This window comes from Ornithorhynchus anatinus, chromosome 12, assembly GCF_004115215.2.
Source record: "Ornithorhynchus anatinus isolate Pmale09 chromosome 12, mOrnAna1.pri.v4, whole genome shotgun sequence".
NCBI lineage: Eukaryota > Metazoa > Chordata > Mammalia > Monotremata > Ornithorhynchidae > Ornithorhynchus > Ornithorhynchus anatinus.
In genome coordinates this window covers 5,893,284-5,912,868 of record NC_041739.1, presented here as the reverse complement: position 1 = coordinate 5,912,868, position 19,585 = coordinate 5,893,284, and the positions used below count along the sequence as shown (strand labels likewise).

Sequence of the window (19,585 nt, the reverse complement as noted above, 5' to 3'; positions counted from 1 at the left end):
TGAGAGAGGGAGGTAGGATTTGAATCCAGGTTCCACTGACTCCCAGTCCTGGGCTCTATCTACTCTTCCAAGCTGCTTCTCAAAGATAAATTTGGTCCTAGTTAAGCATTTACTGTGTAATAACGATAGCCATAATAACTGGGGTATCTGTTAAGCCCTTATCATGTGCCAGGCACTGTGCTAAACGCTGGGGTAGATACAAACTAATCAGGTTGGACACGGTCCTTGCCCCACATGAGGCTCATAGTCTTAGTCCCCATTTTACACATGAGGGAACTAAGGCACAGAGAAGTGAAGTGGATTGCTCCAGGTCACAAGTGGAGGAGTGGGGATTAGAAGCCACGACCTTCTGGATCCCAGGCCCGCGCGCCATCCACTGGGCCACATCTAGCCATGAAAGTCTTTAAGTTCTGCCACGACCTCGCACCTTGAAGCTGTCAGCATTTGTCTGGGCCAAAGTGAAATGGCTCTTAAAAGAGCAGCCCTGGAAAATGTCAGCCTTGATCAATGGAGCCATCTTCTCAGCGTCCCCGCCCCCCCCGTATCCCCACCCCACCCCCTCATCGGGGACCCACTGGGATTAACCTCTGCCCTTTCCATCTTTGAAACCAGTAAGGAGCCTATTTTAGACTGGGTTGGAGTCCAACTGCCAGCTGTCTTGTTTCTGAACAGCTCGGTCCCTATTGTCAACTTGGAACGGGGGAAGCAGGTGGGAAGCAGTTGGGCTCCGAGGGAAAGAGCCCCGACCTGGGAGTCAGAGGACCTTAAAATAATAATAATAATGGTATTTGCTAAGTGCTTACTATGTTCCAGGCGCTGTACTAAGCGCTGGGGCAGAGACGAGGTAATCAGGTTGTCCCACATAGGGCTCTCAGGATCAATCCCCATTTTCCAGATGAGGTAACTGAGGCCCAGAGAAGTGAAGCGGCTTGCCCGAGGTAACATAGCAGACAAGGGGCGGAGCCCGGATTAGAACCCCTGACCTGACTCCCGGGCCTGTGCTCTGTCCACTGCGCCATGCTGCCGCTCTGGGTTCTAATCCCAGCTCTGCCACTTGTGTGCTGTGCACCCTCGGGCAAGTCGCTTCACTTCTCTGGGCCTCGGTTTCCTCATCTGTAAATTGGGGATCAAAAACCTGCACCCCCTCCTACTTAGACTGTGAGCCCCGGGTGGGACAGGGACTGTGTCCGACCTGATCAGCTTGCGTCTACTCCAGTGTTTAGTATGTGCTTGGTACGTAGTAACGTTGCCCAGTGGATGGAGCAGGGGCCTGGGGTTCTGATCCCGGCTCTGCCACTTGTCTGCTACGTGACCTTGGGCAGGTCACCGGGCCTCAGTTACCCCACCTGAAAATGGGGATTAAATCTGGGAGCCCCATGTAGGACATGGACCGTGTCCAACCTGATTCGCTTGCATTGACCCCAGCACTTAGAACAGTGCCTGGCTCATAATAAGCACTTAATAAATACCCTAAAAACAACAAACCACACACACGATTCTTCTTACTGTTGTTGCCTTGGGCTGGGCTTTGGGCCGGCCCGTCGGGGCGATGGTTTGAGAAGCGGTTGCCCAACCGAGAAGAAAGATTCCCATCCACTCAAGTCCCGTACCGGTGAGCGAGGACAGAATAATAGTAATAATAGCAATTTTGGTATTCGTTAAGCGTTCACTCTGTGCCAGACACTGTACTAAGCACTGGGGGGGGGATACAAGCGAATCAGGTTGGACCCAGTCCCTGTCCCACGTGGGGCTCCCGGCCTCAATCCTCATTCAAGGAAGCAGCGTGGCTCAGCGGAAAGAGCACGGAGGTGGGAGTCAGAGGTCATGGGTTTTAATCCCAGCTCCGCCGCTTGTCAGCTGTGTGACTTTGGGCAAGTCACCTGACTTCTCTGTGCCTCAGTTACCTCATCTGTAAAATGGGGATGAAGACTGGGAGCCCCACATGGGACAACCTGATGACTTTGTATCCCTCCCAGCGCTTAGAACAGTGCTTTGCACACAGTGCTTAACAAATGCCATTATTATTATTTTACAGACGAGGCAACAGAGGCACGGAGAAGTGAAGTGACTTACCCAAGGTCACACGGCCGTCAAGTGGCAGAGCTGGGATCGGGACCCGGGTCCTTCTGACTCCCAGGCCTGTGCGCTCTCCACCACGCCATGCTGCTTCTCCGGAAATCGCTTGGAAAGAAAGTCGGCATCCCGTCCATCCTCCCCGCTCCCCGGCTCCACCGTGGCCGGCTGCCCGCCGGGCTCGAGGGCAGCGTTGGTGGCTGAGACGATTCCGCGGGGGAGATTAAGCCCCGGTCATCCGACTGTAGTTGGAATGCAGGAAATTTGCCCCTCTGCATCCAGGGAAGGGGGAGAGCACAGAGATGCTCCAATCTATTAGCGTTATTTTTCCTTTCATTGGCCTTGAGCCCCTGGGGCCCCAGGGGTATTTAAAGTGGCTCTTGGGACACTATGCCAGGTAAATCAAACACCCTCTTGAGAGAAAGATTCTTTCCCCTATTCAGTGCTATAAATAATCTCTTCTAAATGGTCAAAGTTCACCTCTCCATCCCCGGCTGGGGCTTATTTCCAAGGGATGAAGCCGGGGAATAGCCCGGAGGTGTTTTACCCCTTCCCGAATTTGCAGAGGAGTGATACTAATGATAATAACAATAATAATAATCATGGTATTTGTTAAGCACTTACTATGTCCCAAGCACTGCTCTAAGCGCTGGGGGTAGATACAAGGTGATCAGGTCGTCCCACGAGGGGCTCACAGCCTCAATCGCCATTTCACGGATGAGGTAACTGAGGCGCAGAGGAGTTAAGCGACTTGCCCAAAGTCACACAGCTGACAAGTGGCGGGGCCGGGATTAGAACTCACGACCTCTGGTTCTCAAGCCTGTGCTCTTTCCACTAGGCCACACTGTTCCTCGATGACAATAAGAATAATATCCATAGAGACAAAAATTATCATTACTATAATAATAGTGGTATTTGATGAGCACTTATTCTGTTCCAAAAACCGCACTAAGCACTGGGCTGTCTCCATAATAATCAGTGTTTTATTCCCTCTCTGCTAGACTATCATGCGGGACAGGGACTGCGTCTCTCCTGATTAGCTTGTGTCTCCCCCAGTGCTTAGTACAATAATAATAATGTTGGTATTTGTTAAGCGCTCACTATGTGCAGAGCACCGTTCTAAGCGCTGGGGGGGAGATACAGGGCCATCGGGTTGTCCCACGTGAGGCTCACGGTTAATCCCCATTTTCCAGATGAGGTAACTGAGGCCCGGAGAAGTGAAGTGACTTGCCCACAGTCACACAGCTGACAGACGGCAGAGCCGGGAGTCGAACCCATGACCTACGACGGCGAAGCCCAGGCTCTTTCCACTGAGCCACGCTGCTTCCCCGAGCCACGCTGCTTTGCCTGGCACATAGTAAGAGCTTAACAAATACCTCATTTATTAGAGTTATCACTGTCTGTTTGGCACAGTAAGCGATCCCAAATGAATATTACCCACTATGAAGAATTTCCCAGTGGAGCTCTAACCACTGAGCGACCCAAGTAGTTGCTTGTCTGATCCACGCTCAGCCCTGGCCCGGAGTTTGAGCAGACTGAGGGGCCGGTGACTAGGTGTGGGGGGTTATTGCTTTAAAAAAAAGAAAAGGTAATTGTTTAGTGCTTACTACGTGCCAGGCACTCAACTAATCACTGCTCAATGCTACCTCTAGTCTGTAAGCTGGTTGTGGGCAGGGGACGTGTCTGTTTTATTGTTATATTGTCCTCTCCCAATCGTTAGGTACAGCGCTCCATAATAATAATAATGTTGGTCTTTGTTAAGCGCTCACTGTGTGCCGAGCACTGTTCTAAGCGCTGGGGTAGACACAGGGGAATCAGGTTGTCCCACGTGGGGCTCACGGTCTTCATCCCCATTTTCCAGATGAGGGAACTGAGGCACCGAGAAGTGAAGTGACTTGCCCACGGTCGCACAGCCGACAAGTGGCCGAGCCACCATTCGAACCCATGACCTCGGACTCCAAAGTCCATGCTCTTTCCACTGAGCCACGCTGCTGCACAGTAAGCGCTCAATAAATACGAATGACTGACTGACTGGGATAAATGCGAGCAAATTCATTCATTCAATAGCATTTACTGAGCCCTTCCTATGTGCAGAGCACTGCACTGAGCACTTGGAATGTACAATTCAGTAATAGGTAGAGACAATCCCTGCCCACTGACGGGCTCACCGTCTAATCGGGGGAGACGGACGGACAAAAACAAGACAACTTGATCGCAATAAATAGAATCAAGGGGATGGACACCTCATTAACAAAATAAAGAGGGTAATAAAATTAGGGACACAATCTCGATCCCCATTTTACAGATGAGGAAACCGAGCACAGAGACGCTAAGCGACTTGCCCGAGGTCAAACAGGAGACGTGTAGCAGAGCCAGAATTAGAACCCAGGCCCTCGGAGTCCCGAGCCCGGGCTCTTACATTCGTTTACTCATTCGATCGTATTTACTAAGCGCTTATTGCGTGCAGAGCACTGTACTGAGCGCTTGGGAAAGTACGATACGACAATAAAGAGTGGCCATCCCGGCCCACACGCTGACTGTGTTTGGGTTTAATTTTACTCTCCCTCTTTCCCTTTTCCCCCCAACTCAGGTTAGCCCCCTTTACCCGCCGCTCGGCAACTGAAATAACGTTGCGGTCCGTACATGGAAAGAAACCCTTGGGGCTCCATCGCGCTAAAGACAACAGCTGGGGGGAATTAAATGTAGCGGGCACCGGCGACCAGGACTCAATGTGAGGCGGATAATCTTCCCTTTAATCCTCACTCTCCCCCTTTCCACGCCCAATCCCCATCATTCTGTTCCCTGACCATTTTAGTCTCCGCTGGCCCCGCTCTCGGAGGGATGAATGGTGTACAACAGGTGCCTCTCGGTTGTTTTTTTTTTTCATTTGCCAATTCACCAGTGTGCGCCGGTTTCCGACATTCACTCCTACCCTCTCGTGGAGAACATCCAAGAGAAGAGATGCTCAGAAAGCCAGGCTCCGTCAGCTCGTTAATGGATCCTTAAAAGTAGACGGATCACGGATCCCTCTGTCCCTAGATGGCCTGAACTTCTCCGATGGCTTCCTGTTTTTTGGATTTTTTTGAGCGTAGCATTTGTTAAACGTTTATTACGTCCCGGGCTCTGTTCGATGCGCTGGGGTAGACATGAGGTAACGAGAGTGGACACAGTCCCATCTGGGGCTCACAGTCTTTATCCCCATTTTACAGATGAGGCCCGGAGAAGTGAAGTGACTCGCCCGAGGTCCCACAGCAGATCTGTGTGGAGCAGAGATTAGAACCCAAGCCCTTGTGACTCTCAGGCCCGGGCTCTATCCACCAGGCCACGCTGATTCCTTTTAACCAAACGAGCCCAAGAGGGAGTCCTCCAAGCCAAAGGGGCACCTTCATATCGATTCAAGTCCCGTTCTTTCCTCTTTCTGAACGCCTTCGTCCCATTCCGAGAGCTTTAGTAGTTTAACGATTTGGGGTTGATGCGCTCGATCCGGTTCCCTGGAGGATGTCCATTCTCCTGAACGACAACCCTCTTATTTGGCCAAGTCCTCTTAGGTGAGCAGATAAGCTGCTCTTCCCAACTTCCATTGTCTAAGCGGCCTAAACAAGGAAAGCCACGAGTTTAGCAGCAAGAAGGCGGAGCCACGGAAGAGGGACGAGGGACATTCCGGCGAGCCTGGCTCCTACCCCTCCTGCAGTCTGTCAGCCGATCCTATTTCTTGAGCTCTTACTGTGTGCAGAGCACTGTACTAAACACTTGGGAGAGTACATTATGCCAACAGTCCCTGCCCACAAATTGCTTATTGCTGCCTCTCTGACCCCCTCCTTCAATACCACCCCTCCCCGAGCCCCCTCCACCTCTTCTCCATCCCCCTAAGGGGCAGCGGCACGGACGAGACCCCTCTCGGCGTCCACCTCTACTCCCCAGTTATGATTTCACCGAGCCGGGAGACTGGCAGACCACCTTATCAGAGGTTCTGTCTGCAAGAACCGATCGGAGGAAACAGCTCGTGAATCACTCAACCGACCAGTCGACGGTATTCGTCAATCAGACAGTCAGTATTTATTGAGAGCTTGGGAAGGTACAATAGAACAATCAATCTAACAGACGCTTTCCCCGAACAAAAGCGAGCTTACAGTCTAGATGGAGAGACAGACTCCTTTAAAAAAATAAATATATTCCAGGTATGGACCTAAGCGCTGGATTTATCGCTCTCTCCCTCCTCTAGCCTGTAAACTGGTTGTGGGCAGGGAATGTCACTGTTTATTGTTGTACTGTACTTTCCCAAGCGCTTAGTAGAGTGCTCTGCACACAGTAAGCGCTCAATAAATAGGATTGAATGAATAAATGAACGAATGCATGGGGAATGGGAAGATATTTTCATTACCCTATTTATTTTGTTAATGAGACGTTCATCCTCTCGATTCTATTTACTGCTATCGTTCTTGTCTGTCCGTCCCGCCCGATTAGACCGGGAGCCCGTCGAAGGGAAGGGACTGTCTCTATCTGTTGCCGATTTGTACGTTCCAAGCGGCTTAGTACAGTTCTGCACATAGTAAGCGCTCAATAAATACTCTTGAAAGAATGAATGAATAAAGGGAGCAAGACAAGGCAGTACAGAAGGGAGCGGGAGAAGAGAAAAGGCGGGCTTTTTGAGTACTATGTACACAACACTTTGCAAAGTGCTTGGGAGTGTGCAACGTAACAGAGTTGATAGACACATCCCCTGCCCTCCAGGAGCCTACAGTCTAATAGAACGTGCCGTACATTAACACTTTCAAAGGTGGAGAGTACGACGAGGTACGGGCGGGATGCAAATGTGATTTAGCCAGTGCTCACCTGTACCCCATCGTGTACCCCATCCCCTGACTCCCGCAGAGACTTTTACCAAGCCTCCTGTGGAACTGTGCAGCGCTAGCTGCAGGACAGCTCTATCAATGATAATTGTGTTATATGTTAAGTCCTTACTACTACTACTAATAATAATAATGTTGGTATTTGTTAAGCGCTTACTAGGTGCAGAGCACTGTTCTAAGCGCTGGGGTAGACACAGGGGAATCAGGTTGTCCCACGTGGGGCTCACAGTCTTCATCCCCATTTTACAGATGAGGGAACTGAGGCACAGAGAAGTGAAGTGACTCGCCCACAGTCACACAGCTGACGAGTGGCAGAGCTGGGATTCGAACTCATGAGCCCTGACTCCAAAGCCCGTGCTCTTTCCACTGCGCCACGCTGCTTCTCACGTGTGTCTACTATGTGCTAGACACTCAACTAACTGCGGGGGTCGATAAAATATAATCAGGGCGGGCACCTTCCCTTTCCGTCATGGGGATCACAGTCCAACTAGAAAGGAGAACGGGGAGTTAACCTTTGTTTTACAGCTGAGGAAACTGAGGCCCGGAAAAGTGAAGTGACCTGCCCAAAGTCACACAGTAGGCAAGAGGCGGAGCCAGGATTAGAATTTAGGTCCTCTGATTCCCTGGCTCATACTCTTTCCACTAGGTCATCCCGCTTCTGGATATTTGGCTAGTCTCTTTCCTTGGCTATCTGCCCTACTAAATAAACCGGCACCTACAATTCCCAGTCAATCAGTCGATCAGTAAATTGCATTTATTGAGCGCATACTGTGTCCCGAGCTCTGCCCTAAACACTTGGGAGAGTACACTAAAGCTGAGTTGATACATATGTTCCCTGCCCTCAAGAAGCGTACAGTCTAGAGGGTGTTTGTTGGGAAGCGGCGTGGCTCAGTGGAAAGCGCACGGGCTTAGGAGTCAGAGGTCATGGGTTCGAATGCCGGCTCTGCCACTTGGCTGTGTGACTGTGGGCGAGTCACTTCACTTCCTCTGTGCCTCAGTTACCTCATCTGTAAAATGGGGATTAACTGTGAGCCTCGCGTGGGGCAATGTGACTAACCCTGTATCTTCCCCCGGCGCGTAGAACAGTGCTCTGCACATAGTAAGCGCTTGACAAATACCAACATAATAATAACAAAGCTTTCACTGTGCATATATGTGCACGTTTGACATCTAGAAATAAACGCTCCCCGTGTTCCACTTGCCCCGGACCATCCCCAGAGATCACACGATGGATTATTGCATAAGAAGACCATAAACACGAACCCTCACCTGATCTGCCCTGGGACCAGTCTGAAGGACAGCTTATTTTTATTCAACAAGCTGACAGATAATTCCTAGATTTAAGGTCACATCTAAGTGCACGACACTTTAACAGATGCCGAAGCCGGTAAAGGCCCTTGGTAAATAGAAGTTCTTTCCATTGTCTTTTCATCCGTTCGGGTGAAGCGATTATTGATTCGAGGCGAACGCCTGTTTTAGTTCCGGGACTGTGGACGCGAGGCCCTAAAGACATCCGAGAAAGAAGATTTAGACACGAGACCAACTAGAGAGAGCTATTTGGGGAACTGATATTTTGCCAGAATTGATCTTTCAAGTTTTATTAGTGTAGGTAAACTAATTCTTGGTTTCCTATCCCCCTCTTAGACAGTAAGCTACTTGTGGGCAGGGAACCTGTCAACCGACTCTGCTATATTATACTTTCCCAAACCGCTTAAATCGCTACTCGGTGCACAGTAAGCACTCAATAAATGGGATCGATTTGATTTTGTCTCCTCCCAACTGCTTAGAACGGTGCTCTGCACCAATAAGCCCTCATCCCAAACCGCTTAAATCGTTACTCGGTGCACAGTAAGCACTCAATAAATGGGATCGATTTGATTTTGTCTCCTCCCAACTGCTTAGTACGGTGCTCTGCACCTAATAAGCCCTCAATTAACACAGTGGACTGATCGTCTTAAGTTACTAGGGAAGGACCAAAGACATCTAAAAGTTTTTTTATAACACAGAACAATAGATTGTGAGCTCCTAGAGGGCAGAGAAAACCTGCCTCACTTCCGTTGTCCCTGGCCAAACACTTAGGAGTAAAATTCATCATCGTAATAACGATGGTATTTGTTAATCGCTTACGGTGTGCCGAGAACGGTTCTAAGCGTTGGATAATCACGGGATTCGTTATGGGCTTACTATGTGTCAGGCACGGTACTAAACGCTGGGGTAGAAACGAGATAATTGGGTTGCACATACACAATCCTTGTGCCACATAGGGCTCACGGTCCTAACCCCAATTTTACAGATGAGGTAACTGAGGCCAGAGACGTGAAGTGTCTCGACCAAGCAGACAAGCGGTAGAGCCGGGATTGGAACCCAGGTCCTTCCGACTCCCAGGCCCGGACTCGATCCACTCAGCCACTCTGCTTCCCAGAAATGTGTGTTGCAGAGAGGGTGGGGAGTGGGAATTCCATCTCGCGTGCCTCTCGTTTCCCAGAGACTGGCTCCTCTACCCAGGGTGAGGCAGGGCACTTACGTAACTCTTATAAAATAGAACTGCCCCCTTTTTTAGGCTGGGCACGGAGGACGGAACTCGGGCCCTGCAGTCTCCCCGACAATAGCTGACATCAGTGTCATAGTCGGATGGGATTAGGTAACAAAGAGGACCTGGAGAAAAACATCTACTTCCTTTCCCTCGGTCGGTCAGTCTGTTTATTGAGAGTTTACGGTGCGCAGAGCACTGTACTAAGCACTTGGGAGAGTACAGTGGAAGAATCAGCAGACACGTTCCCTGCCCACAGCGAGCTTACAGTCATCGGAAGCCCCACGTGGAACAGGAACTGGGTCTGATCCGATGAACCCGTCTCTAGCCCAGCGCTTAGTACGGTGCTTAGTGGGGAGAGGAGCGGTGGGGGAGAAACTCCAACTCTGACCGATTTGGGACGGACGATAAATGACAGAAAATCGAGAGCTCTCTGCTGATTTGGGCCAAATCCGTCACCTGCCTCTCATGGCGTGATTAGCGGTCCAGAAGGCTAGGGGGTTGGGAACCTCAGAAGCGAAGGGACCAGAGTGAAGTCTGAACTTGGTTCCATTTATAATAATTAATCATCTGGATCCGTTAAGCCCCTACTACAGTCAAGCACTGGATTAAGCGCTGCAGTAAATCAAAGATCATCAGGTCCCACTTGAAGCTCACTGTCTAAAAAGGAGGGAGAACAGATCCCGAATCCCCATTTTGCAGATGCGGGAACCGAGGAACAGAAAAGTGAAGGGAGACAAGGTATTTAATCCCCATTTTACAGAGGAGGATACTGAGGTGCAGAAAACTTAGGTGACTTGCCCAAGGTCACGCAGCGGGTAAATGGCAGAGCCGGGATAAGAACCCAGGACCTCCAGCTCCCTGAGCTATGCTCTCACCTCTAGGCCATGATGCTTCCTCACTTTCCGTTTGTGCAGAGGACAATGTCTAAAGACTTAATTTAAGTATTTTATATAGGTCCTACGGTCCCTATGAAGAGATGACAGAAATAAAAGATAATACAGTTGGACGAGTGGGAAGGAGATATTGGTTTGGATGTCAAAAAAGGGAAATGATGATAACCGTCGAGGTGTCTGCCACAACCACGGCACTAAGCACTGAAGGTGGCTACGAGATGATCGGGTGAGAATCGGCCCCGTCCCGAATGAAGCTCGCGATCTAACAGGGAGGGTGAAAAGGTGTTTGATCCCCATTTTACAGAGGAGGCAACTGAGGGGAGGAGAAGTTGAGTGATTTGCCCAAGGTCACATAGGAGGCAGGTGGCGGAGCCCGGTTAGAATGCAGGTCTGACTCTCCGTCCCGCGCTCTGTCCGTTAAACTGCGCCGCTTCTCCTGCCATCCTGCGCTGCGGGGCCAGGCAGGCAGGCAGTGGGATGCAGCGTGGCTCACTGGAAAGAGCACGGGCTTTGGAGTCAGAGGTCATGGGTTCGAACCCCAGCTCTGCCACTCGTCAGCTGTGTGACTTTGGGCGAGTCACTTCACTTCTCGGTGCCTCAGTTCCCTCATCTGGAAAATGGGGATGAAGACCGTGAGCCCCACGTGGGACGACCTGATTCCCCTGTGTCTACCCCAGCGCTCAGAACAGTGCTCGGCACGTAGGGAGCGCTTAACGAATACCAACATTATTACGTACTGAGCGCCTGCTGGGTGCCGAGCACTATACGAAGCGTTTGGGAGAGAGTTCCCTGCCCTCTCTGAGACTTCAGTCTACCTCCAGTCCCGGAACGCTCCTCTGGGTTCCGCTCGGGGCTGGGCTTCAAAACCTCTCACCTCCTCTCCCTCCTCCGCTAGACTGAAAGTCCTTGAGGGCGGCGATTTTGTCTAATAATAATAATATAATAACAGTAGCGGTATTTGTTAAGCTCTTACTACGTGCCCGCTCTGTTCTAAGAGCTGGGGTAGTGTGGGTCGTGGGTTCTAATCCCGGCTCTGCCACTCGTCAGCTGTGTGACTTTGGGCGAGTCGCTTCACTTCTCTGGGCCTCAGTTACCTCAACTGTAAAATGGGGATTAAGACTGTGAGCCCCTCATGGAACAACCTGAGTATCTCGTACCTACCCAGACACTTAGAACAGTGCTTGGCATATAGTAAGCGCTTCACAGATACCGTTACTATTATTATTACAAGGTAACCGGGTTGGGCATAGTCCCGGTCCCAAAGCAGCGTGGCTCAGTGGAAAGAGCCCGGGCTTGGGAGTCAAAGGTCATGGGTTCTAATCCCGGCCCCACCACTTGTCATCTGTGTGACTTTGGGCAAGTCACTTCACTTCTCTGAGCCTCAGTTCCCTCATCCGTAACATGGGGATCAAGACTGTGAGCCCCACGTGGGACGACCTGATCACCCTGTATCTCCCCCAGCGCTTAGAACAGCGCTCTGCACAGAGTAAGCGCTTAACAAATACCAACATTACTATTGTATGGGCTCAAAGTCTTTATTCCCATTTTACAGACGAGGTAACTGAAGCGAGGAGAATTTACCGACTGTATTAAGCTCCTCCTCCAAACTGGCAGGGATCATGCCTACCGGCTTTGTTGTATTCATTCGATCAGATTTATTGAGCGCCTTCAGTGTGCAGAGCACTGTACTAAGCGCTTGGGAGAGTACGACAGAACAATAAACAGACACGGTCCCTGCCCGCAATGAGCTTACTCTCTCGAGCGCTAAGAACAGTTCTCTCCACACAGTAAGCGCTCAGTGCATACCACTGATTAATGCTAAGCGCTCAGCACAGTGTTCTGCACACATTAAGCATTCGATACGTTCCACTGACCGCGGGAGCCATTAGTAGGGGTGTCGGAGCCAGAGATGGGCCAGCTCCCTTAGGAGGAAATGGATTATGTCAGCTCCAGGCTGAGTCCACCCGTCAGGCAGGAATTCATTTATCTATATCAGTGTCTGTCTCCCTCTCTGTTCTGCACCATTTCTGTACAGTGTCCGTTTACTGTTGTACTGTACTCGCCCAAGTGCTTAGTATAGTGCTCCGCACAAAGCGAGCGCTCACTTAAATGCGATGGAGCGATCGAAGGAAGGAAGGCATCCTGAGAGCCCGCCGAGTCCTGGAAGGGCCACCAGAAAGGAGAATCCCCTCCCATTTTAAAAGGCCTTCCGAGAAAGAGAGTCCGCGGGTCCCTCGGACAATCATTCCGACGCCGAACGCCCCCGAGCCGATCCGACCCGACTCCCTCCCGCTGCCACTTTCAGCCTTTCGCTCTGGGGACGAGCCTTCCACCTGTTTGGGGAAGATGACCCCCTTCGTAATTTAGTTATATTCGTAAACGTCTGTCTCCCTCTCTAGACTACAAGTTCGCTAGGGATTGTCTCTACCTGTTGCCGAACTGTACTTTCCAAGCGCTTAGTAGAGTGCTCTGCACACAGAAAGCGCTCAGTAAATATGATGGAAAGAATGAATCTATCTCACGAAGCCCAACTCTGCCCGCCGTCCCCCAGTTCTTTGCCTCTTGAGGGTCAGCTCTGCCCTCAGCGCCCCACCTCTTTCCCTCACGAAGGCGAGTTCTGCCCAGAGCTCCACGCTCTGTCCCCTCGGGGCTCTCCACGTCCGCCCCCCTTCCTCACAGACCCTCCTGCCTCTGCCCTCCGAAGCCCCTCCATTGTAGGGGCGACCCTCAGGCCCCACCCCGGGACCTGCGTCGCCGGACACGCCGGCTCTCATCCATTCATTCATTCATTCATTCAACAGTATTTATTGAGCGCTTACTATGTGCAGAGCACTGTACTAAGCGCTTGGAATGGACAAATGGACAACAGATAGAGGCGGTCCCTGCCCTTTGACGGGCTCACGGTCTAATCGGGGGAGACGGACAGACGAGAACGACGGCGATAAATAGAATCGAGGCGAAGAACGTCTCATTCAAACAATGGCAAATAAATAGAATCAAGAATCTCGGCCCGGGGTGACATACAAAGTCCTCCATGGCCCCGGGAGCCCGTCGCCACCTTCTCGTCGGCCTCGCTCTCCGGCACGGACCTCACCCTCTCCCCCCGCCCCGTCGACCCAGCGATCCATCCGCGGCATTTAGGGAGCACTGCGTTAGGCACTTGGGAGGGTCTAATCCAACGGAATTACCAGATGCTAATAATAATTATTATGGTACTTGTCAAGCGCTTACTATGTGCACCGTTCTAAGCACTGGGGTAGGTTGGACACCGTCCCTGTCCCGCATGGGGCTCACAGCCTTAATCCCCATTTTACAGATGAGGTCCCTTGAGGCCCACAGAAGTTAAGTGACTTGCCCAAAGTCACCCAGCAGGCACGTGGCGGAGCCGAGATCAGAACCCAGGTCCTTCTGACTGATGATTGCCCTCTGCCCACTCTGGCTGGTCTTTCTGCCCGCCTGGGGCTCAGGGATCCAGTTCTCCCGTTGTCTGGACAAACCCTCACCCCAAATTTCAAACAGGAAAACAGTGAGCCCTTACTCTGTGCTAAGCGCTGGGGTAGGTACGAGCCGATCGGAACGGCTACAGTCCTTGTGACACGCAGGACTCCCCATCTCTAAGCCAGAGGGAGAGTGCGGCTCGAGGGAAAGAGCCCGGGCTTGGGAGTCTGAGGTCATGGGTTCTAATCCCGGCTCTGCCACTCGTCAGCTGTGTGACTGTGGGAGAGCCACTTCACTTCTCTGTGCACCAGTTCCCTCGTCTGTCAAATGGGGATTAACTGTGAGCCTCACGTGGGACAACCTGATGACCCTGTATCTCTCCCAGCGCTTAGAACAGTGCTCTGCACATAGGAAGCGCTTAACGGATACCAACATTATTATTATCTTGACACCCCCCCCCCTTTTACGGAGGAGGAAACTGAGGCCCGGAGAGCTCAAGTGACTTGCCCTAGGTTACACAGCAGGCCGGTGGAGCCTTCTGGCCCCCGGTACCGTGCTCTTTCCGTTAGGCCGTGTCCCCTCTTGCGAAGGCAGTCGGCCCCTCAGACGGTCGGTCGTATTTATTGAGCGCCGACCGTGCTCTGAGCACCGTACTAAGCATTTGGAGAGTACGGAAGGACGATCTGACGGACACATTCCCTGCCCGCACCGGGTTTACGGTCTAGGCAGCTGGCCAGGGTGTGGGGAGCCCACTCCGGAGAGGCCCGGCCGACAGCTCCCGGAAAAGGGCGCATCTTTATTCGGTCGTCAGATTGGGATCTGGGACGCCTTCCCCTAACCCTTCAACTCACTCATCCGGGAGACCGATGGATCCATTTGCTATCGATTGTAATGAGAAAGTGGACAATTAAAAGCCCAGCTTTAGGTCTGCGGAGAACCGGAAGGCTTCGTCGGATCCCTTTTCACAGGAGCCCTTGGGATTGATCAGAGGGCTGTGGATATCCGCAGAGCAGACTAAAAGTGACGATAACGATAACGATCGCGGTGTCTGCTAAGCCTTCGCTATGTGCCGGCCACTCTACTGAGCGCTGGGGTGGATAGAAGAAAATCGCGTTAAACACAGTCCCTGTCCCATGTGGAGCTCAGTCTCAGTCCCTAATCTACAATAATAATATTGTTATTTGTTAAGCGCTTACTATGGGCAGAGCACTGTCCTAAGCGCTGGGGGAGATACAGGGTCATCGGGTCGTCCCCCGTGAGGCTCCCAGTCTTAATCCCCATTTTCCAGACGAGGCAACTGAGGCACAGAGGAGTGAAGCGACTTGCCCACAGTCGCACAGCTGCCAAGGGGCAGAGCCGGAATTCGAACCCATGACCTCTGACTCCCTAGCCCGGGCTCTTTCCACTGAGCCACTGAGCCAGCAACCGAGGCCCGGAGAATAATAATAATTATTACGACATCTGTGAAGCGCTTATTACGTGGCAAGCATCGTTCTAAGCTCTGGGGTAGTTACAAGGCGATCGGGTTGTCCCACGTGGAGCTCACAGTCTTAATCTCATTTTACAGATGAGGCAACTGAGGCGCGGAGAAGTGAAGTGAGCTGGCCAAGGTCCAACAGCCAGAAAAGTGGCCGGCCCAGGCTTCACCCGCTACGCCAGCCTGCTTCCCTCCTCTCCTACCGCCCCACGGGAGGCCGAAGAAATCCTTTTTACCAACGGGCACGGTTAACCCCGTCCGTAAATTCCCCGCTGCGGACGTAAGCTCTCCGTGGGCCAAGAATCGGCCCTGTTAGAGTGTATTCTCCCACGCTCTTAGTTCGGTGCTTCGCACACAGTTAAGCGCTCGATAAATACCACGAAGCGATTGATCTGCAAGAGCCGCATTCCGGTTCTCTGATTCCCCTGGAGCTTCCCGCAAGATGGTTCTTACAGTACGGCGTGGCTGAGTGGAAAGAGCCCGGGCCCGGGAGTCAGAGGACGTGGGTTCTAATCCCGGCCCTGCCGCTCGTCCGCTGCGTGACCTTGGGCAAGCCCCTTAACTTCTCTGTGCCTGCTACATCAGCTGTAAAATGGGGATGAAGACTGTGAGCCCCACGTGGGACAACCCGATGACCTGGTATCTACCCCGGCGATTAGACCAGTGCTCGGCACAGGGTAAGCGTTTAAAAAATACCATCGTCATTAAAGAGGCAGCGTGGCTTAGTGGAAAGAGCCCGGGCTTGGGAGTCAGAGGACGTGGGTGCTGATTCCACCCCCCCCCCCCCCGACTTGGGCAAGTCACTTCACTTCTCTGGGCCTCGGTGACCTTATCTGTGAAATGGGGGAAAAGCGTGAGCCCCACGTGGGACAACCTGATTCCCTTGTACCTATCCCAGCGCTTAGAACGGGGCTTAGTACATAGTAAGCCCTTAACGAATACCACCTCTGCACCAAGTAAGCACTCAATAAACACCACCGATTGATCGATAACCGTCTACGTCAACCCCCAAGCTTATCCTTCGGCGCTCCCTTCTGCAACCACCCACCTGGAAGTCGGGAGACCCAGGTTCCGGCCACAGGCCCGCCGCGTGACCTCGGTCCAGCCGCTCGATCGCCCTGCGCCTCGGTTTCTCCAACTCTCCCTCTTCCGCCACGAACCCCGGGCGGGACGGAGATCGGGTCTGATCTGACCATCTCGTGGCATCTCCCCGGGGCTCAGCGCAGCGCTCGGCACATAGTGAACGTGTAAGGAACACCACTGCTGTTTCTCGTAGCGGTTCAGAGAGCAACGACAAATACGATAACTGTGGTCTTTGTGAAGCGCCTACTACGTGCCGGGCACCGAACTGAGCGCCGGGGTAGATACGGGGTCATCGTGTCGGACACAGTCCCCGCCCCACGTGAGGCTCACGGTCCCGATCCCCATTTTCCAGATGAGGCAGCCGAGGCACAGAGGAGCGGAGCGACTGCCCCGAGGTCACGCGGCGGACGGGAGTCGGAGCCGAGATCGGAACCCGTGACCTTTCCGCCTCACAGGCCCGTTCTCTGTGCCGGGCCGCTTCCCTCTGGCCTCGGCCCCAGACCCTCCTCGGCGGGAGATGCCGAGGAGGGGGACGGAAAGGGCTGGGAGAGCCGAACGGCCCACGTACCTTGCCCCTGGGTCACCCCGTAAAACTCGGCGGCGATGCGGGCGGCCTCCTTGCGGTTCCCTTTGACGATGTAGAAGTGGCTGAGGATGGCCAGGCTGATCTTCACGAAGAGCTTGAAGCAGAACAGCGAGAGGATGGTGAAGTAGACGTTGGAGAGCTGCTGAGCGAAGGGACGATTCTCTTCCACCAGCGACATCGTGGCCGCGGGATCCGAAGGCTCTCACGGCCGGGGGTCGGGGACGGTGAGATCCCCCGGGTCCAGCCGGACTCTCCCCGGGACAGCTGGTCCCGGAGAAAGAAAACAGCAGCTGGTCAAGACGCTGGCGGGCTCCGGATATTTATACTGCCCATATAAGTTCCTTCCCCGCTCCCATTGGCCGGGCCGGGAAGGAGCGTCACGTGCCCTGTTTCCCAACCTCCTGACTTTCCATCCTCCCCAAGAGGTCTTCTCCTCCCCCCGACCACCGCCCCCGCCGACGCAAAAGACACCCCGCCTTTACGTCTCCATCCTGCCCTCGGTTGAAATATAGCGGCAGCTCCGATCGTTGTTCGGCTCTTACTAAGGGCCAGGCACTGTACCAGGAACCGGGACAGACACGAGCTAATCCGGTCGGACCCAGTCCCTGTCCCCCTTGGGGCTCACAGTCTCGATCCCCATTCTGCCGACGAGGGAACCGAGGCGCGGAGGAGCGGGGTGACCCGCCCGAGGTCACGCAGGAGACGAGCGGCAGAGGCGGGACGATAATCCCATCCCTAATTCGATACGAGAATTCGATCGTTCCGTTCAATAGCTGACTCGGCGATCGTTGCTAGGAACGCTACGAGGGTCCGCGCCGTCGTTTTTATTCTCGCCCTGGATTAAGCTTGTGGCTTGTGTGGAAAGGGGGGGATTCCGATAGGTGTCGAAGCAGGTTGAAGTCTGTGGGTCTCTTTCTCACGCGCGGCTCCCATTCCTCATCCCCATTTTACAGGTGGGGCAACTGAGGCACAGAGAAACGAAGTGACGTGTCCAAGTTCACACAACGGACGAGAGGCAGAGGCAGGATCAGAACCCAGGTCCTTCTGCCTCCCGGGTCTATGCTCTATCCACTAGGCCACGCTGCTTCTCAGATCATGGCCAACGTGGACACATTCAGGTGCAATCTCTTTTAGGGCAGAAAATGTGCATCTTGGATACGCTCTCCTTAACGCTTAATATGCTACTCGGCGCTCAGTAAGGGCTTGACAAATAATCAGCCCGTTGTTGGGTAGGGATTGTCTCCGTTGTCGAATTGAACTTTCCAAGCGCTTAGTTCAGTGCTCTGCACGCAGTAAGCCTCCGATAAATAAACGGCTGAACTGAATTAAGGACTTCCTATGTACCGAACGTGAACTAAGCACGAGGGTAAAAAGGCGATAAACAGATAATGATGTTGCTATTTGTTAAGCGCCAACAGATCCTACACAGCCTCCGTCCCACCTGGAGCTCACGGTCTAAACAGGAGCGAGGATAGATATCGAATTTCCGTTTTACAGATGAGGAACCTGAGGCCCAGAGAAGTTAAGTAGGTGACTCACCCGAGGTCTCGCAGCAGGCAAGCGGTTGAGCAGCACTAGAACCCAGGTCCTGCGACTCCCAGGCCCCCGCTGTGGACCGATTGATACAAAGGATAAAAACAAAGGTAACGAATTCATAACGAATGAGCCGATGCCGCCAAATATCACACTCCCCTGCTAAATCAAAGGTCATCTTTAATGGGAAGGTGTGGAATGGATTGCTATTAATTACTTAGTGCATTGATTAATTCTCCACTTGATCTTCCCGCAGCCACATCTTCAAGCCCGGAAGCGGTGACCCATCCGTGGGTGAGAAATGCATTAATAGCGCTGATCTCAAACTGAAAATTTGATATCTGGCTTCCAGAATATGCTCGGTTTATTCCCCTTGCTCATGGATGATCTCCAGGCTTTTTCATGCATCTTGATAGTTCAGTCTACTTAGATCAGGTTGTCCCACGGGAAGCTCACAGTTAATCCCCATTTTGCGGATGAGGTCACCGAGGCCCAGAGAAGTGAAGTGACTCGCCCACAGTCACACGGCCGACGAGTGGCAGAGGCGGGATTTAATGGCCCGCCCGCTTCTTCTAGACTGTAAACTCCTCGATGGAAGGGATCACGTCCACTAACTCTACCGGATGACGAGAAGCCGCGTGGCTGAGCGGAAAGAGCCCGGGCTGGGGAGTCAGAGGACGTGGGTTCGAATCCCGGCTCTGCCACGTGTCTGCTGTGTGACCTTGGGCAAGCCACTTCACCTCTCTGGGCCTCAGTGACCTCATCTGGAAAATGGGGATTAAGACGGCGAGCCTCAAGTGGGACAACCTGATTACCTTGTATCTCCCCCAGCGCTCAGAACAGTGCTCGGCACGTAGTAAGCGCTTAACAAATACCCTCATCATTCTTATTATTATTACTTAGTACTACGCTCTGCATACGGTAGGTGCTCCAGAGATCAATCAACCGTACCTACTGAGCCCTTAATAGGTGCAGAGCACTGTGCTAAATGCTTGGGAGAGCGCTATACAACTATAGTTAGATACAGCTGTATACGATTATATAACTATACCACTGTGCAACGGATTGGATTTCACCATCAGAGCATCGCGGTGGAAAAATGAATGTCTCACACACACA

The 19,585-nt window shown here is 52.5% G+C and overlaps 1 protein-coding gene across 1 annotated transcript in view; it reads right to left on the bottom strand.

Moving 5' to 3' along the window:
- The window catches only part of ASB5 (ankyrin repeat and SOCS box containing 5), a 36,182-nt gene extending 18,965 nt beyond the window's left edge, over positions 1-17,217 (bottom strand). The window contains exon 1 of the mRNA XM_001506092.3: positions 16,916-17,217. Coding sequence (XP_001506142.1) covers positions 16,916-17,111 — 196 coding nt within the window. The 5' untranslated portion in view covers positions 17,112-17,217. The remainder of the gene's footprint in view (positions 1-16,915) is intronic.
- Between the last annotated feature and the right edge of the window lie 2,368 nt (positions 17,218-19,585).